Source organism: Loxodonta africana, chromosome 5 (assembly GCF_030014295.1).
Source record: "Loxodonta africana isolate mLoxAfr1 chromosome 5, mLoxAfr1.hap2, whole genome shotgun sequence".
NCBI classification, from domain to species: Eukaryota; Metazoa; Chordata; class Mammalia; order Proboscidea; family Elephantidae; genus Loxodonta; species Loxodonta africana.
In genome coordinates, this window is record NC_087346.1 from 88,003,240 (window position 1) to 88,022,593 (window position 19,354).

Here is a 19,354-nt window from a genome sequence, read left to right on the forward strand (position 1 = left end):
TGCTGAGCACATAATCCGAGAGGCTGGACTATATAAAGAACAGAACATCAGGATTGAAGGAAGACTCATTAACAAACTGTGTTATGCAGATGACACTACCTTGCTTGCTGAAAGCAAAGAGGTCCTGAGGCACTTACCTATGAAGAGCAAAGACTGCAACCTGCAGTATGGATTACAGCTCAACATAAAGAAAACAAAAATCCTCACAACTGGACCAATAAGCAACATCATGATAAATGGAGAAAAGATCAAAGTTGTCAAGTTTTACTTGGATCCACAATCAACACCCATGGAACCAGCAGTCAAGCAATCAAAAGATGCATTGCATTGGGTAAATCTGCTGCAAAGGACCTCTTTAAAGTGTTGAAAAGCAAAGATGTCACCTTGAAGAGTAAGGAGCACCTGACCCAAGCCATGGTATTTTCAATTGCATCATATGCATGGGAAAGCTGAACAATGAATAAGGAAGACTGAAGAAGAATTGACGCCTTTGAATTGTGGTGTTGGCAAAGAATATTGAATATACCATGGACTGTCAAGAGAATGAACAAATGTGTCTTGGACGAAGTACATCCAGAATGCTCCTTAGAAGTAAGGATGGCGAGACTGTGTCTCACATACTCTGGACATGTTGCCAGGACAGATCAGTCCCTGGAGAAGGACATCATTCTTGGTAAAATACAGCGTCAGCAGAAAAGAGGAAGACCCTCAATGAGATGGGTTGACACGGTGACTGCAACAGTGGGTTCAAGCATAACAACAATTGTGAGCATGGCACAGGACTGGGCAGTGTTTCGTTCTGTGGTACATAGAGTCACTATGGGTTGGAATCGACTCAACGATACCTAACAACAACAAGCACACCCAAACAAGGGACATTCTTCCTCCAAAATCCAAAAACCCCCACCAGGCACTATATCTCTTTAGTTATAGGAGGGCAAGATGCAATAACTTATCCCTCACTTTAGAAGGGATATCTCAACATGCCCCACATCGGACCTGTAGAAATTTCACTGAGATGGAAGGTGCTTGATTTTTGTTGGGTTAATTTCCCATCCTCTAGCACACAAATGTGCAAGTGGAGCCCTCCTGGTGTAGTAGTTCAAAGTTATGGTTGCTAACCAAAAAGTTGGCAGTTCAAATCCACCAGCCACTCCTTGGAAATCCTATGGGGCAGTTCTACTCTGTCCCATAGGGTCTCTATGAGTCAGAATCAACTCAGTGACAAAGGGTTTGGTTTGTTTGTTTGTTTGGTTGGTTGGTTGGTTGTTTTTGGTTTTAGCACAGAAATGTCTTACCAATAAGTCTAAAATCATTGATACATCATGCTTACTAGGTCCAATCAGCATAATGTCATCAATGCTATGGACCAGTGTGACATTCTGTGCCAGGGAAAGGCGATCAAATTCCCTGTGAACTATATTATGATGTAGAGCTGGAGAGCTGATATGCCACTGGGATAGGTCAGCCAAAGTATATTTCTGGCCTTGCCAGCTGAAGGCAAACTGATCCTGCTGGTCCTTGGAAAGTAAAATTGAAAAAAATATATTGGCCACATCAATAGCTGCACACATGGCACAAGGAGATATCTTAATTCACTCAAGCAATAAAACCAAATCTGGAACAGCAGCTGCAATTGGAGTCACCACCCAGTTAAGCTTATGATAATCCAGTGTCATTCTCCAAGATCCATCTGTTTTTTACACAGGCCAAATAGGCAAGTGGCGCAGTGGTTAAGAGCTTGGATACTAACCAAAAGTTCAGCAGTTCAAATCCTCCAGCTGCTCCTTAGAAACCCTACGGGGCAATTCTATTCTGTCATATTGGGTGCTATGAGTCAGAATCAAACCTAGAAATGGGTTTGGTTTGTTAGTTTGGTGTTGAGAATCACCACCCCTTTACTCTTCTAGTCCTTGATGATGGCAGTAACCTCTGCAATCCCTCTGGAAATAAGGTATTGCTTTTGTTTTACTATTTTCCTAGTTACAGGCAGCTCTAATGGCTTCCACTTGGCTTTTCCTACCATAGTAGCACTTCACATGTCAGAGATCCAATATGGGCGTTCTGCCAGTTGCTAAGTACGTCTATTCCAATTATGCATTCTTGAACTGGGGAGATCACTACAGGATGGGTTCAGGGACCCACTGTGAGTCGAACTTGAGCTAAGACTCCATGAATAACCTGATTTTCTTACACCCCCACGCTGCCTGGTCAGCTACAGTAACATTTTGGGTCTCCTGGAATTAGTGTCAGTTCAGAACCACTGAATTCCCTAAAAGTCTGATATTTCGTTTTCTCCAGTGAACAGTGACTCTCATGAAAGTCTATAGATTCCTTTGAGGAAGGTTGGGAGTAAGGTCAACGTATAAATTTTGGGGTACATAGTGGGGTTCTTCCTTGAGGGGACCTGGTCTCCCCTTCATTCAAGGATCTGTAAACTGGCTGATGTCTGGGAATTCATTGAAGGGCCATGGCTCTCTATTCTGGAGATTCAACTTAGACTACTTTTCACTCAACCTAGAATCCTTACCCTTGTACAGATCATGTAAATATTTAATAGATTGCCCATCTATTTCACTCCTAGGGACACCATAACTAAGTACCTAATGCCATAAGTCCATACAAGTCAGACTATTCCAATTACTGTTTTGACTTTGCTGTCCCTTATGGTAACTATACCCTACTTGTCTTTGTCAATTAAGGGCCACAACTTGGCCCCTACCACCAGAGGGCCCAATCAACACCACCGTAATTAGATGTCTTAATTCAGTTAGGGCAGTTCCCACTGCCAAATCTGACTTATACAAAATAGCAATCACGGCAACCTTCAAGGATGCTGGACTTCCCTTCACAAATTTGTTCCTCACTGTTGTGGTAAAAGGTGTGTCCTCTAGGCACTCCATTTGTGGTTCTGTGGGTCTGACTTGATGAATAGGCATTCACAGAAGTAAAAATGTACCATAACAAAAGATGACAAAAGTCACCAATAGGAAAATGAAAATAAAGACAATAAACTATTTTGCCTCAGGTTTGCAAAATAAGAATCTGAGAAAACTATTTTTGAAGAAGTATAATATAGAATAACCATTCAAAATGAAATTGGTTTGACCCAGTGATTCTACATGTAGGAACCTATTATGCACAAATACTTGAACATGAGTATATAATAGATGTACTGGAAAGATTCTCCATACATACCTAAATGGTTATCAGTCAAAGAACACACTTACCTCTAATAAAAGAGATAAGGTATACGGTCATAATAGAGATTAGGTAGTTACCTGCAATATTGTTGAATGTCGTCCGTGTGACATAGCCATGTAAAATAGTTTCAGAAATTTTTTTTTAAAAAATAGTATGATAACCTTTTCTTTGGAAAATAAATATGTATAAACTTGTATAAATGTATAAAAATGCAAGTGATCCAAAATGGCCAAAACAATCTTGAAAAAGAAAACATGAAGTTGAAAGATACACACTTTCTGATTTCAAAACCTACAAATCTGCAGTAATCAAGACAGTGTGGTACAGACATACAGATAGATGTATAGATCATGGAATAGAATGGAGGATGCAGAAATACAACCACAGACTTATGGTCAGTTGATTTTCAGCAAGGGCACCAAAAGAATTCAATGGGGAAAAACTGTCTTCTTACTGAATATCCACATGCAAAAGAATGAAATTGGCCTGCCTACCTCAACCCATAAATCAAAATTAAACACTTGTGCTTCAAGGAACATCATCAAGAATGTGAAAACACAACCCTCCAAAAGGGAGAAAATATTCGCAATTCATATATCTGATAAGGGAATTGTATCAAGAATATATATAGAACTCTTCTCCAGTTCAATAATAAAAGACAAATAACCCAAAGAAAAAATGGACAAATAATCTGGATAGACATTTCTCCAAAGAAAATATACTAATGGCCAATGCGCACATGAAAAAAAGCTCACCATCATTCATCATCAGAGAAATGTCATTAAAAACCACAGTGAGACACCACTTTACACTCAGTTGGATAACTATAATCAAGACAGGTAATAATAAGTGTTGTCAAGAATGTGGAGAATCTGAGTTAATGGTGATGAATTAACTTGATAGAGATAGCAAGAATGATGACACAATATGAATAATGTAACAAAGGTCACTGAATTGTTCATATAGAAATTGCTGAATGGGTGTATGTTTTGCTGTGTCTATATTTTCACCAAAAATAAATACTTCTAAAAAATATTTAGAATTTAAAAACAATAAGAATGTGGAGAAACTGGAACCCTCATACATGCAATTTTGAAAAACAGCCTGGCATATGATTCAACACAGAGTTACCTTAAGAAAAAGTTACCTTATGATCCAGTAATTCTGCTTCTAGGTATTTTCCCAAGAGGAATGAATACATATGTCCACACAAACATTGCAGATGAATGTTCATAAACAGCATTATTCATAACAGCATAAATCAAAAAGTGGAAACAACCCAAGTGCTTATCAACTGATGAATGGACGAGTAAAAGTACTATATCCATACAATGGGATACTGGATACTGTACATAATATAACATAGATAAATCTTGAAAACATTATGTTAAGAGAAAGAAACCAGCAACAAAAGATTACATATTGCATGATTCCATTTATATGAAATGTCCACACCAGGACAACCTGTAGAGACAGAAAGTAGATTACCAATTTTGTAGGACTGGGAAGAGAGGGTGGGTGGGAAGACTGAGGGGTAATTGCTAAGGGGCACAGGGTTTCTTTTTGGAGTGAGTAAAATTTTCTAAAATTGTCATGGTGGTGGTTGTGCAACTCTGTGTGTATACTAACAACCATCGAATGGTACACGTTAAGTTAAAGAATTGCTTGGCATGTGAATTATACATCAATAAAGGTTTTATAAGACACAAAAAGTCTTGAACCTTGATATACAAAAAAAATGCTGATGCAAACGTATAATTACTTTAGTTCTTGCATCAAGCAGACTGCAGTCACAAGTGGTCTCACACTTGCCACTGTTCTTAACGCTATTCTAAAACCTATTATATAACATAGGTGACACCCAAATGTTAGGCCATCAACTTTCAGCTGCGTGATAGCACTTATGATAAAAGAGACATTAACTACACTCATACAAACACAAGGTCATCTCCCCTTTGCTTTTTCCACTTGACAACCACATGCTCTGACTATTTGTATAATGTGTTTACTCTGATGTGTAAGAGTTGTATTTTAACTTCTTGATTGATTTCTCCTGGAATATAAACATGAGCAAAGGTAGAAGGGAACAGAAATTTGAAAAGAACAATTCATTAAACCAGGATGTCTACGAAATGGATTTCAGCTCTTCTGCTGATACAACTGAGTTGTTACGTTAGCTCTGGAACTTGTGGAAAAGTGCTGGTGTGGCCAACAGAATATAGTCATTGGATCAATATAAAGACAATACTGGATGAACTTATTCAGAGGGGTCATGAGGTGACTGTTCTAACATCTTCAGCTTCCATTCTTATTGATCCCAACACACCATCTGCTATTAAATTTGAAGTTTATCCTACATCTCTTACTAAAGATGATTTTGAGTTTCTTTTCATGAAATGGATCAGGACATGGACATATGATCTGCCAAAAGATACATTTTGGACATTTTTTTCACAAATACAAGAAATTGAGTGGGAATTTTCTGATTTTATTGAAAAGCTCTGTAAAGACATAGTTTTCAACAAAAAACTAATGATGAAATTACAGGAATCAAGGTTTGATGTCGTTCTTGCAGATGTCATTGGTCCTTGTGGTGAGCTGGTGGCGGAGCTACTTAAAATACCATTTGTGTATAGTGTCCGGTTCACTTATGGCTATACATTTGAAAAGTATAGTGGAGGGCTTTTAACCCCTCCTTCCTATGTACCTACTGCTCTGTCAGGATTGAATGATCAAATGACATTCTTGGAGAGGGTAAAAAACATGGTATATGGGCTTTATTTTGACTTTTGGTTCCAGTCATTTAAGGAGAAGAAGTGGGATCAGTTTTACAGTGAAGTACTAGGTAAGTCATGTTTTTGGTTGGTAGAATGAAATCCTAACTTTGTGCCTTCAAAGGTGAGTTTTTATTTAAAAAAAAAAAAAAAAAATTAAAGCCAGGTGATTTTTTTTGTAAATAAAAGGTGAAATGAAAATATGAAATTGTTTATCAATCTCAGTAATATTATAGAATCAGTTAGAAGAACCTAGTGGCCCATCACTAGCACAGGAGACTCCAGGAAGTCAGAAACCTAAAAATTAAGACATTTAGAATTTCTTTAATTAATTACATATCCATTTTATTGCACTTTTTAACTTTAAGGAGTCATTGTAAACATCAGTGACTGTCTGGACCATCACTGACCTGTAGATTGAAGAGTGACACACATATTTCTAGCATAACAGTCTATGTAACCAAAACCCTTTGCAATCGAATCAATTCTGACTCATAGCAGCCCTACAGGACAGAGTAGAACTGCTCCATAGGGTTTACAAACAGTGGCTGCTGGATTCGAACTACTGACCTTTTGGTTAGCAGCCAAGCACATAACCCCTGTACCCCCAGGGCTTCAACTATCTGTGTCCAAACCAAAAAGCCAAACTCAGTGCCGTCAAGTCGATTCCAACTCATAGCAACCCTCTAGGTCAGAGTAGAACTGCCCCATAGAGTTTCCAAGGAGCACCTGGTAGAGTCAAACTGCCAACACTTTGGTTAGCAGCCGTAGCACCAGGGTTTGTGTAGCATTGGGAAAATTACTTCTCCTGTAGCTCAGTTTCCTTATTTATTAATTAAAATATTTTTCTGTATTGCCTTCTCAGGACTTCATCTCATTTGAGGGATACAGTGGCTCTATTCCAGACTAAATAATTATATTCTGTGTCTACAGTGTTTTCTTAATCTGCTGGCCAAATAGCTATAATCAAAATAACATAATCCTCCATAGCTTGTGCCTGGTGAACCTGGAGGTTTCCAATGATTCCACACTTCTTCACTAAGTGCTTAAAAATCATCTGTCTTGCAGACCTATGATGTTGTTGAAGGGTTGATATACAAGTTATTAATCTGTTTTTTTTTTAACTATGTCTATTAAAAAAAAAATTCTGAGTGACCACATCTATTTCCATAATTTTTGAAAATTTTCCAGCTTTTAATTGCAAACACTTTTATTTAACAATGAAATATTATTCAGCTCTTGACTTGAACCAAAGTCTATAGTTGGTACAAGTAATTGAGCCATATCCACAAAAACCTCACGGTTTAGCCGGAAAACCAAGTATCAAGGGGCTGCCTTGCTAAATTGTAGAAACTAGATTTGAATACTTCTGGAAAGGTGTTTCCATGGCTATGTTCGGGTTAATTGATTGGAAAGCTCAATCCCATTGTTTGCACTTTTGCATCTATTACTTTTGCAACTTTAGAGAAAACAAATGCATATATAACTCTACAGTGACTTAGGCTTAATAACAGTTTATGGTGGTGAAAGTGCTAAGGTGACATTAGCGATCTAAGGCTCCTCTCACGCTTTTAAACATTTTTGCCTCCATTATTCCACACTTCCTTCAGAAAATTACCCAGATATTCAGATGACAATTTTCTCAAGTTACCTCCACCTTTTGTTTTCTCTTTCCTTTACAGGAAGACCCACTACATTATATGAGACAATGGGGAAAGCTGAAATATGGCTCATTCGAACCTATTGGGATTTTGAATTTCCACGCCCTCTCTTGCCACATTTTGACTTTGTTGGAGGGCTCCACTGCAAACCTGCCGATCCCTTGCCTAAGGTAAACTTATTACTGTTGGTTTTGCAGTTGAAACGATTCTGTTCTTCATTCAGAATGTTTGACTAAGTAGGAAAGATGTGGGACGTGGGGTAATGTGACCTACTAATTAGAAATTCATGTGTTTCCATGTCACCAAAAAGTATCTGAATATTGTTATCCTGAGAAAATTAAGTGATATAGCTGTGTGACTTTGATACTCCAAAAACCCAACCCAGTGCCATCAAGTTGATTCCGACTCATAGCGACCCTATAGAACAGAGTAGAACTGCCGCATAGAGTTTCCAAAGAGCGCCTGGCGGATTCGAACTGCCAGCCCTTTGGTTAGCAGCTGTAGCACTTAACCACTACACCACCAGGGTTTCTGACTTTGATATTCGGGTCTGATAAATTAAAGCCTTCATTTTCAACATGTAAGAAATTATCAATCATTCATTCAAAGAATATTTTTAGAGTGACTACAATTATCCAGGTGAACTAGGTGCTGGTTCGATATACAGACAAACTAAGCAGACATGGTTTCTGTCCAATTCTGTTGCCCCATCCCTCACACACACACACACACCTTATACTCTAGTTGGAAAAATAAAGTGTGAAAAAATGGTATAATAGGGAAAGACCACAATGCAAAGGGAACACCCGGCAGCGATCACAGAAAGTAACCCAGACTCATTGATAACTAAGGTAAAGGGTGTGCAGAAATAGGTAGAGGAGGAGAAGGAAAAAGAAAGACAAAATGAGAACAGCAAGAATAGTAATGGCAGTCCATAAGACCTTCTATCCCATCAGGAAAAGGAGGAGTAATGAGGCAGATGATGCAGGAGAGGATAGTTGGAGACAAAAGGAGTTTGAAACATCTATTAACGGCATGTGGAGCCAATGGAAAGAGTTGCAGTTACTGGACTGAACTGTGAAGGAGCAAGACCATGCAATGACAGACCCCTCAGAAGGTTGTTGCAGGAGATCAGGCACCAGATGATGAAAAACTAGACTAGAATGTTCATAGAATGAGGACTGTTCCTATTATACTACAAACCCCATATAGTGGTTGTATGGAAGATATTAGTCACTGCATATAAAACACTTAAACTGTCTCTGGCATAAGGTAAGTAATCCAAAAGTAATATTAACCATAATAACTATTGCTATTTTTTACTATTACAAATACTATCAATCATTTCACCTGTGTCAGGCACGTTAGATACAGTTCTAATTTAATAGGAACTGGTTTTCCAACACATCAACATTATATTCTCTGGCAAAGTCCTAAAGAACACATATTCTGTGGAGTTTTTCAAAGTGGATGTATATCTATTGGCAAACGCATGAAGTAGGTTGAAATGCTTAAATTTTGTTGTAAGGATTCAGGCTCTTCTCCAGTATTGTAGCTTAGAGGAAGATCATTCCTCAACAATGTAAATCGGTGAAATCAAACAGATGCTGCCAACAACATTTGCAACCAACCCAAATTTTACTGGCTTTACAGTAGCCTTGATTTACAGCACTGAAACCATTCATCATTTCAAACCCCAGAGTTTTACCTCTTTGAGAATAAAAGGAATGGTTTAGCCTATCTATCAGAGGAAGTGTTTTCTACCATACATCAACCCTATAGGAAACCTCAGGAAAACATCTTGTATTAAAAATAAAAATTAAAAAACTGTTGTGGTCGAATCAATTCCAACTGATAGTGGCCCTATAAGACAAAGTAGAACTACCCCATAGGGTTTCCAAGCAGTGGCCGGTGGATTCAAACTGCTGACCTCTTGCTTAGTAGCCGAACACTTAACCACTGCAGCATCCAGGCTCCCCTTTGAGTATACGGTTATCTATATCATTAAAAAAAAAAAAAAAAGCTGCCTGAAAAAAATGAACAAAGAAAATGTATTCTGTGCATATAACAAGGACAGTAAATCCTGTATACATGACAAAGATAAAATAATTTCTACCAATTTTATCTAAAAATTCCCTTAGTTTGAAATAATTCTGTCAATATATAGGATAATATTCCTTATTGAGGATAGCAACAATCAAATATATTTTTAATTAATATTACACCTTTAAGACATAAATAAAAAACAAGCATTCTTTATCGCACTAGTATATAATCTTTAAGACATCAATTTTGTCAACCTTCTGTTGGCAGCAACATAAAACTGAGATCCTATTCGAGGACTAAAACTCAATATTTATTTAGAGTGCAAATTGTTTAGGCTATATAAAATATTTTTCATAGGGTCCAAAAGCTGCTGTAAGATTAATGAACGTTTTATGCAATCTAACCTTATTCATGAAAGATTTTCCCATTCGCATTAAGGAAAAATCACAGTCTTAGGAGGAGGAGGAAAAGGAGAAGGAATAACAGTATAATAGTTAAAATAACTTGTTTAGACTAATTGTTATTTACATTGCAGAAACAAGGTGAATCCAACTCAATGACTGTGAAGATTTATCCTTTATTATAAAAAGTGATTTCTCCCCCCCCCCATATTACTTGCTTTTCTATTAATTATTAGACTCTCGGATAATTTCTGACTTTAAAAAAAAAAAAAGCCCTTGGCAAAAAGCATCAAAAGATAAAAAATCCTTACACTCTTTGACCTCATAATATACTCATATGAACGTACACGGAGAAAAAGAAAATCAAGATGTGTAGCATCAATATTCATGGCAGTTCTATTTAAAAAGTAAACATTGAAAGTGATCTAAATTCCAGCATCAACGAGAGGTTAAATAATAATATGTGTATCCACACCATTACAATCATTTCATCAAAGAATGCTTAATCACACAAAATCAATCATTATACTAGTTGGGAAACGTGGGGTAAAATGATAAACATAATATGATGACAAATTTCTTGTAGAAAAAAATAGTGTACCCTGGGATTACAGTTTTCTAAATATAAGTCATATATATACATCTCAGCATATGAACAGGGTAAACGCTAGAATGAAAGCATACAGATTTTAAAAACTTTCGGGACATGAAGTGTGGGTGAATCTTACTTTCTCTTTTATAATTTTCATACTTTTCCAAAATTTCTTACAGTGAGCTTGCACTATTTCATAAAGACGTCACAGAATAGGAACTAACCAGTCCACATCAGTGATTAATCTATAAAGAAAGATTGTATTACTATAATAGTATCCAGGTCCGTCTTCCACAGCAAAGATAAAGGAGGTGTTGGATCAACCGTTTGACCAACGACTCTAAACAAGATTACTTTAAATCCTGCTGTGAGCCGCTGGAATCATACAGAAAACCTGGTTGCACTATGTGATTCATAGGAGCTGTACCAAACCAAAAACCCGTTGCTGTCCAGTGGATTCCGACTCATAGCAACCCTATAGGACAGAGTAGAACTGCCCCCACAGAATTTCCAAGGAGCACCTGATGGATTCAAACTGCCGACCTTTTGGTTAGCAGCTGAAGCACTTAACCACTACACCACCAGGGCTTCCAGGAGTTGTACACTGAGCCTTATATTGAAACTGGCTTCAACAGGTTAAAATTACACTTTTGATGAAAGCTCTGAGTAGCACATAGTCTGCACAGTGGGGTTTGGAATATATTTTCTTTCTTTTGCTTTTCTATAAAAGCGGTGAAGGAGTTTGAGAAGTTTTATGCCAATGATATTAGGTTCAGAAAGTATAGTTTTTATGTTGGAAGGGGTCAGTCATTATTTTATAGTAAAAAAAAAAAAGAACTAATAATGAATTTAAGACAGAAGGAATGAAAAAGAAAAAGTTAAGTATATAGTTTTGGCAAGATATCCAGGAAACTTTTGATTCTGCATTTTCTTTTTATTTGGTGGCAGGGTGCATTCATTAAGGAATGTGAAGTTATCCTAATAGAGCAATTAATTTAGTAAAAAATAATGCAAGGATCAGGGAACACAAGTCAAAAAATTCTCAAACAAATCCACACGAACACATCTTCACCAGGAACTTTATACAGTACGAAGTGAGCTTCTGAAGAGGATGGCCAGATCCCAGCTGGAGAGAGGCCTGGCATACCTCTCCCACTGGGGAGAGAGTGCTCCCCTCAGGACACAGCGAGGTGATGATAAGGGTCCCTCACATTCTACAAGTGCATGGTTCATACTATGACTTCAGGGCAAGAAGTATCATAAGCGAGAAGCCCAGAGATAAGGACATTCTAGTATGTAATAAAAAAAAAAAAAAGTAATAACGAATGTATATTTAAGGATTCCAAATCGAAATCTTATGACTATTTCACAGAAATCTCAAACCCAAAGTTTTTTTTGAATGTTAGAGGATCTTAATCTCTGTTCCTTAAGGGGTATTTTAGGGGAATATTTAGAGAACTATGAGAAAGTTTAAGGTGTGACATAAAGGATAACATAACAGAAAAATATATAGAATTATCCCCAACATAAGTAATTTTTCCTTAGTGTTCATAGTCAAGAAGTAAAACACTAATGACTCACAACTGAAAAAAACTCTCCAGAAAACCTACTGAAATAAACATACGTGATTTAGTAGAACTGTAGCCAACCAGCTGCTTCTGACTCATGGTGACCCCATGTGTATCAGAGTAGAACTGTGCTCCACAGGGTTTTCATTAGTTGATTTTTCAGAAATAGAGCATTGTGCTTTTCTTTTGGAGCGCCTCTACGTGGACTTGAACTTCCAACCTTTTGGTTAGTAGCCAAGCACAGTAATCATTTGCACTGTGCTGGGACTCCAGTAGAAATACAACTATACAGAATTAAAGCTGAGTTAAGATCCTGCTGTGGTGCCGATTAGTAATTAATAATTGTAAATGAAGAATGAGGGTCCCTCTCACTACTGTCTAATGGTTTAATTTCATATGTTACTTATACCACACATACATACATACGTTTACACAAACATAGGTAATAGAGGCCATAGATCTCATATCACACATCAATTTCCAAAGGAACTGACTGACAAGTTTTGTTAAAAAGCAGACAATATTCCAGTAATTTTCTCTCTATCAATATTTGAAGATCTCTGGGTGGTGCAAACCTAATAATCAAAAAGTTGGTGGCTCTAATCTACCCAATGGTGCCACAGAAGAAAGGCCTGGAGATCTGTTTCCATAAACTTTACAGCCAAAAAAAAACCCTTTGGAGCTCAAGTTCTACTCCGCAACACATGTAGTTCTCAAGAGCCAGAATCACCTCTATGGCAACAGGTTTGATTTTGGATGTCAGTGCTTGATTTTCTCCCTTAAGTTGTTTGTGCCCAAATCTTTACACATTGTTCCACATTTTGTTGCTGTTTCATGATGAGGTAAATCCTTTCTTCACAGGAAATAGAAGAGTTCGTTCAGAGCTCTGGAAAACACGGTGTTGTGGTGTTTACTCTTGGGTCAATGGTCAGTAATACCACAGAAGAAAGGGCCCATATGATTGCATCAGCCCTTGCCCAGATTCCGCAAAAGGTAGATAAAGTGTCTTCATTGTGAGTTAACATTCACTAGTCTATTCAATTCTGTAAAGGTCTAATTATGGATATTTTCTGCAGGAAGATAAAATATTATGAAAGCTTCAATTTATCTCAAAATACAGTTTGAAAAAAAAATGTGTTAAATTTCAAAATAAGGTATTTTTAATTGATAACTACTTTAGCATTAACATTTTGATGAGAAATACATATATTTAATAATGGCGGTGTGAAGTTTTGGCATTATTACGATGTTGTAGCCAGGTATACAGGAATCACTGAATTCTGTCCTGTCATTTGCTCTTCTTTCTTTCAGGATTCCTGCGGGAACTATACTCACTGCAGACGTTATCAGGAAGGAATGAAATTTTAATTAGGCAGTTAGGAGAAGGCTAGATCAGATGGGAAAGTAAAAACATATTTCACAGAACCACAAGTTCTGGAACAAGTGAACATAAGTGAGCTCCCTTCCATGTCATTCAAAAATAATAAAAATAAAAAGGAAGAAAGGGGTTAAAAGGGAATTTAGAGATGAGAGACAATATAATAAAGAAAAGAAAAGAAATATCGTATTGTCTCTCATTAGGAATTCACTACCATTTTTTGCACTAGAATTATGGCGGCCTAACAGTCACTATTTTTTTAACAGTCACTATAGGATTGCTATGAGTTGGAATCGACTCAAAGGCACTGTGTTTGGTTTTGGTTTTGAACAGTTGAATTTGTCATTGCTAATCTCCGATGGGTGAAGCATTGTAATAGCATTCCATACCCGATGAAATATGAAAATAAATTCATTTAACATGGGTTTTCCTATTTACTTCACTCTTTGTAGTTCTGATTTCCCAGCATCTCTTGTCCTTATTTCATCTGTCATCCTCTAGATGCTCTTTAAATCTCTTCAGAATTCTAATTTACTATAACTTTACAGTTCTATTCATGGAATAAATATTTTTTTCACCTTAATAGGTGCTGTGGCGATTTGATGGCAAGAAACCAGACACTTTAGGACCCAATACTCGACTCTATAAGTGGATCCCCCAGAATGACCTTCTTGGTAAGATTAGAGAAGCAATACTAAAAATATGAGTAACAGCCAATCAGAGGGATAATAGTTCAACAGAAAACCAATTGTTGAGCATTTCTTGCTGAAAAACTCAAAAATAAAGTATAAGTTCTTTATATTTATTTTCTAATTCTAGGGGAAAAAAAGATGAAATGTAATAATTGACATTTTACTATATACATAAGGTCATAATCCTTATGGCCAGAATCAAGGTATCTGTATTTCAGGTGTAAGCACCTCTCATTTGATTTTTTAATACCTCCTGGATCATCTATCTCCTAAGACTCCCACCTCATATCTATCCTTTCCATGGTTGGAGAGGTATTTCAAATGCAGATGAAAAATAACTGCCCCTTCTTTAGAACCACCGAGTTCATTCTTTATACTTCCTATTTATCATTTTATTTCTAAGAATTATAATGAATAATTTTGCTAAATCTCACCCATTCCTAGGTCATCCAAAGACCAAAGCTTTTATAACTCATGGTGGAACCAATGGCATCTATGAGGCTATCTACCACGGGGTCCCTATGGTGGGCATTCCCTTGTTTGCCGATCAGCCTGATAACATTGCTCGTGTGAAGGCCAAGGGGGCAGCAGTGAGCCTGGACATGAACACAATGACAAGTGCAGATTTGCTCAATGCTTTGAAGACAGTCATCAATGACCCATCGTAGGTGTTAACAATAAGTTTTGTTTGTTCGTTTCTTTGTTTTTTGTTGATGTTGGGGGAATGATTTGTCAGAGATTTGAGGCTAATGGGGAAGTTTTGAAACAGCCAATCAGGAAAATGAGAGAAATCTCTGATGTTTGAAATGTAAGAATTAAAAGATGAGAACAAAATTGAATTAGGGACAATGAATGTTTTAACAATACTACCCTGCACAGTTCTGTGACTTTCAGCATGAAACTCATTAAATGTTTTAAACTCTTCTAAAATGGTTTATTTATAGTAAATCAGTATGACATGCTGCTGTTGCTGTTAAATGCCATCAAGTTAGTTCCAGCTAATACCAACTCTATGTACAATGGAATGAAACACTGCCCTATCCTGTATCATCCTCACAATCATTCTGTTTGAGCCCGGTGTTGAAGTCACTGTGTCAGTACATCTGATATCCTTCTCAACGGACTGGTTCATCCTGATAACCTGTCCAATGTATGCGACACGAAGTCTCAACATACATCCTTCTGAGGAGAATTCTTGCTGTATTTCTTCCAAGACAAATTTGTTTGTTCTTCTGACGCTCTGTGGTATATTCAATATTCTTGGCCAATACCATAATTCAAAAGCATCAATTCTTCTTTGGTCTTCCTTATTCATTGTCCAGCTTTCGCATGAATACGAGGTGATTGAAAATTCCTTGGCTTGAGGGAGGCACAACTTAATCCTCCAAGCGACATCTATGCTTTTTGACACTTTAAAGAGGTCTTTTACAGCAGCTTTGCCCAATGCAATAAGTCATGTGATTTCTCGACTGCTGCTTCCACGGGCATTGATTATGAACCCAGGTAAAATGAAATCTTTGACAACTTCAGTATTTTCTCCATTCATCCTGATGTTGCTTATTGGACCAGTTGTGAGGATTTTTGTTTTCTTGATATTGAGGTGTTATTCATATTAAAGACAGTAGCTTTGATTTTCATCAGTTGGAATGTTCCTGTTCTAACGTCAAAATTACTGAAACTATCAGGGGACATCTAGGTCAACTGGCATAACAAAGTGTATTAAGAAAATGCTCTGTATCCCACTTTCGAGAGTGGCGTCTGGGGTCTTAAAAGCTAGCAAGCGGCTGTCTAAGATGCATCAATTGGTCTCAACCCACCTGGTGCAAAGGAGAATGAAGAACACCAAAGACACAAGAAAAATATGAGCCCAAGAGACAGAAAGGGCCACATAAACCAGAGACTCCATCAGCCTGAGACCAAAAAAACTAGATGGTGTCCGGCTACCACCAATGACTGCCCTGACAGGGAACACAACAGAGAATCTCTGATGGAACAGGAGAAAAGTGGGATGCAGACCTCAAATTCTAGTAAAAAGACCAGACTTAATGGTCTGACTGAGATTGGAGGGCCCCAGAGATCATGGCCTGGGACTCTCTGTTAGCCCAAAGCTAAAACCATTCCAGAAGCCAACTCCTCAGGCAAAGATTAGACTAGACTAGTTTTTATAAGACATAAAATGATACTGGTGAGGATTCTGCTTCTTAGCTCAGGTAGACACTATGTGGGCAGCTCCTGTCTGGAGGTGAGATGAGAAGACAGAGGGGGACAGGAGCTGGTTGAATGGACATGGAAAATATGGGGTGGAGAGAAGAAGTATGCTGTCACATTGTAGGCAAAGCAACTATGGTCACATAACAATGTGTGTATAAATTTTTTGTATGAGAAACTGACTTGAATTGTAAACTTTCACTTAAAGCACAGTTAAAAAAAACTCAAAAAAAAAATTCTGAAACTAGAAATGTGTGGTGTCCAATTATCTTAAGACATACATGGATTTCAATTGTATGATTACTGCTATTATTATCATAATTATTATGTATATATTTTCATCTTTTGGTTTATAATGACTTTAAGAGAAAGTAAAATATTTTATCTGAGAATATATTGATAATAATAGTACAGTGGACACTTACATTTTAAAAGCAGTGATATTTTAATTTTAGTACACCTATGGCTCATTCTAAATGATTTCCATGTAAAGCAAATTTAATTTTTTTTATTACTTTAAAAGGAATATACCTTTCATTTGATGAGTGCATGTAAGGCATATCTCTCTAGTATAGATGTCTTCATACACCTTTTAATTTTTAATAAATACAATGATGATGTTGAAAATGATAGTTCATTTATTAGCTTATGAGTATTGAATGCTTATCACATGCTTGGCAGTGTCTAAATTCTTCACTTGTATGATGTGACTTCTTCATTATATTCTTTACTATATTGCAAAAATGTTTTAGGAGTAGTGCCTTCCTCTTAAAAACTGAGCCCTCCCACTGAGTTTTTTAAATAGCAGGGAGAGAAGTTACCTCCACTGCTGTTGCTACAGTGCCATACTATAGCACTTTGGGATTCAGAGTTCATAAGCAATATGCCTTCATTCACTCTTCTTCTTCCTTGACCATAATAATTTTTAAGAGAAAAAAACAAATAAAACTACAATGCCTTGAAGTGCAATACTGAGCACTCTCCAGGTTCTAAAATAACAATACTAACGAGAACAACAACAATAATAATTGCAAACATTTTCTGACAGTCTACTACATGATAGGAACAATTTTAAGTATTCTAAGACTCAATCCATTATCCCTTGCAATAATCAGATAAAAAGGCATTATTCCCATTCATTCCATTTTAAGAAAGAGAAAACTGAGGCATACAGAAAAAATAACTTGCCCAAAGAAGACAGCAATTAAATGTCAGAATCAGGATTCAAACCAAGACAATCCACTTTCACACTTTTAACTACTCAATCACTGACATAAGGTCAATACCAATTCCTGGCCAACACCAATAGCTGAGCAGCCTTGTCTGGACATGTTACTGGACTTCATCATGAACGTGCCTTCTACTTCTGGATAAGAGTAGTATTTTGAACTTTGTACACCATGTGCATTAACAATGTCATAACAAATAATTAAAACTCTGTACATTCAAATGTTTTTCATTCTTTTTTTCCTTTTTCTGTTTTTGCCTTCAGGACTTGGATCATTCCATTCTCCATCCTAAATGTACATGTCCTCTCCTAACATCTTTCTTTACATCTTGAAATTCTATGCACTCAACAAATTCAAGCCCTTAAACTAAAATCTCTATCATCATCTCAGAGGAAAATCATATATTTTTCTTTCGATTTTATGTGGCACTCATTTTTACCATCTGCATGAAAATTTTACTTATTTTACTTTTCTGGTTTATTCTCTAAGTTGATGTCTATTTGATTTTTCTTCAGCTATAAAGAGAATGCTGTGAGGTTATCAGCCATTCATCATGATCAGCCTGTTAAGCCCCTGGATCGAGCCATCTTCTGGGTCGAGTTTGTCATGCGCCACAAAGGAGCCAAGCACCTTCGCCCAGCCTCCCTCAGCCTCACCTGGTACCAGTACCACTCTTTGGATGTGATTGGATTTCTATTGGCTTGTGTGGCGATTGCTACTTTTCTTGTCATAAGATGTTGCTTGTTTGGTTATCAAATGTTTTATAAGGCAGGAAAGAAGAAAAAGAGGGAATAGGCCTCTTTAAGACCTAAGACTAATACGCATGACAAGTGAGAGTATTACATTTAATTCAGCCATTGTGGTTCAAGTTGTGGGAAGATTCTCTCCCACTTTTTGCAAGAATGGGCCTTTTCTGATTTCCCCAATATTTTAGTTAAATGCAGTGGTGTTAGTTAATCCATTTTTCCCTAAGGAGGAATAATCCTGTGTGTTTTTTGATAAACTCCTCCTCAATATTCCTCTTGAAATGGGCAGTTCCTTTCACCAGATGAATTATATTAAAGGATTTATTCTCATTTTGTAAATCCTGAAAAAATTCTATTTTGTTGTTGACTTATGTATAATATCATAACTGGGAAACATAATGAAACTCACTGGAGCCTTAACCTGTGGATTTGAAAAGATCAGGAAGCCGATGTTGCCATTGTGCATTTTCTAAATAATATACAGTCATATGAAATATATGTATCCCTCATGAAATATAAAGCATTTCTTCATGAAATTTTTCTTTCTTTCAGAAATTCTGAGTGGTTTTAGCTAGCTCCCTACCTGAAATTATGGAATCCTGCAAAGTCCTTGGTAAAAAAAGACTAAAGATATTTTCTACACCAGTCTTGAGTATACTTGAGTTATTGCTCTCCCTTTATTGAATGGCCCTTTGTAATTGAATAGTAAGACACAAAATAAAAGCAAAGAGTAATTTCCTCGATTAGGAATGATATGTGGGGTCCAACAGGTTTAGTCCAATGTCTCTGGATATAATGTAAAAAGATCCTGCAATAAGACCTCTCATTTTGGGCCTTAACTTGTCAATTCACATA

The 19,354-nt window shown here is 36.9% G+C and overlaps 1 protein-coding gene across 5 annotated transcripts; it reads left to right on the forward strand.

Annotated features, from left to right (window-relative positions):
• Positions 1-4,731: 4,731 nt before the first annotated feature.
• On the forward strand, positions 4,732-18,736 carry LOC100663533 (UDP-glucuronosyltransferase 2B31-like). 5 transcript variants are annotated; one of them, XM_010595711.3, is made up of 7 exons: positions 4,732-5,638; positions 5,990-6,049; positions 7,661-7,809; positions 13,108-13,239; positions 14,211-14,298; positions 14,761-14,980; positions 18,269-18,736. In XM_010595711.3, exons 1-7 carry the CDS (start codon positions 5,326-5,328, stop codon positions 18,546-18,548), a joined length of 1,242 nt encoding a protein of 413 aa, XP_010594013.1. In that variant the 5' UTR covers positions 4,732-5,325; the 3' UTR covers positions 18,549-18,736. The 5 variants fall into 5 exon arrangements, with proteins under 5 accessions (XP_010594013.1, XP_023410868.1, XP_003415955.1 ...); XM_023555100.2 differs by having other exon boundaries at positions 4,732-6,053; positions 7,665-7,809; XM_003415907.3 differs by having other exon boundaries at positions 4,732-6,049.
• Positions 18,737-19,354: the final 618 nt, after the last annotated feature.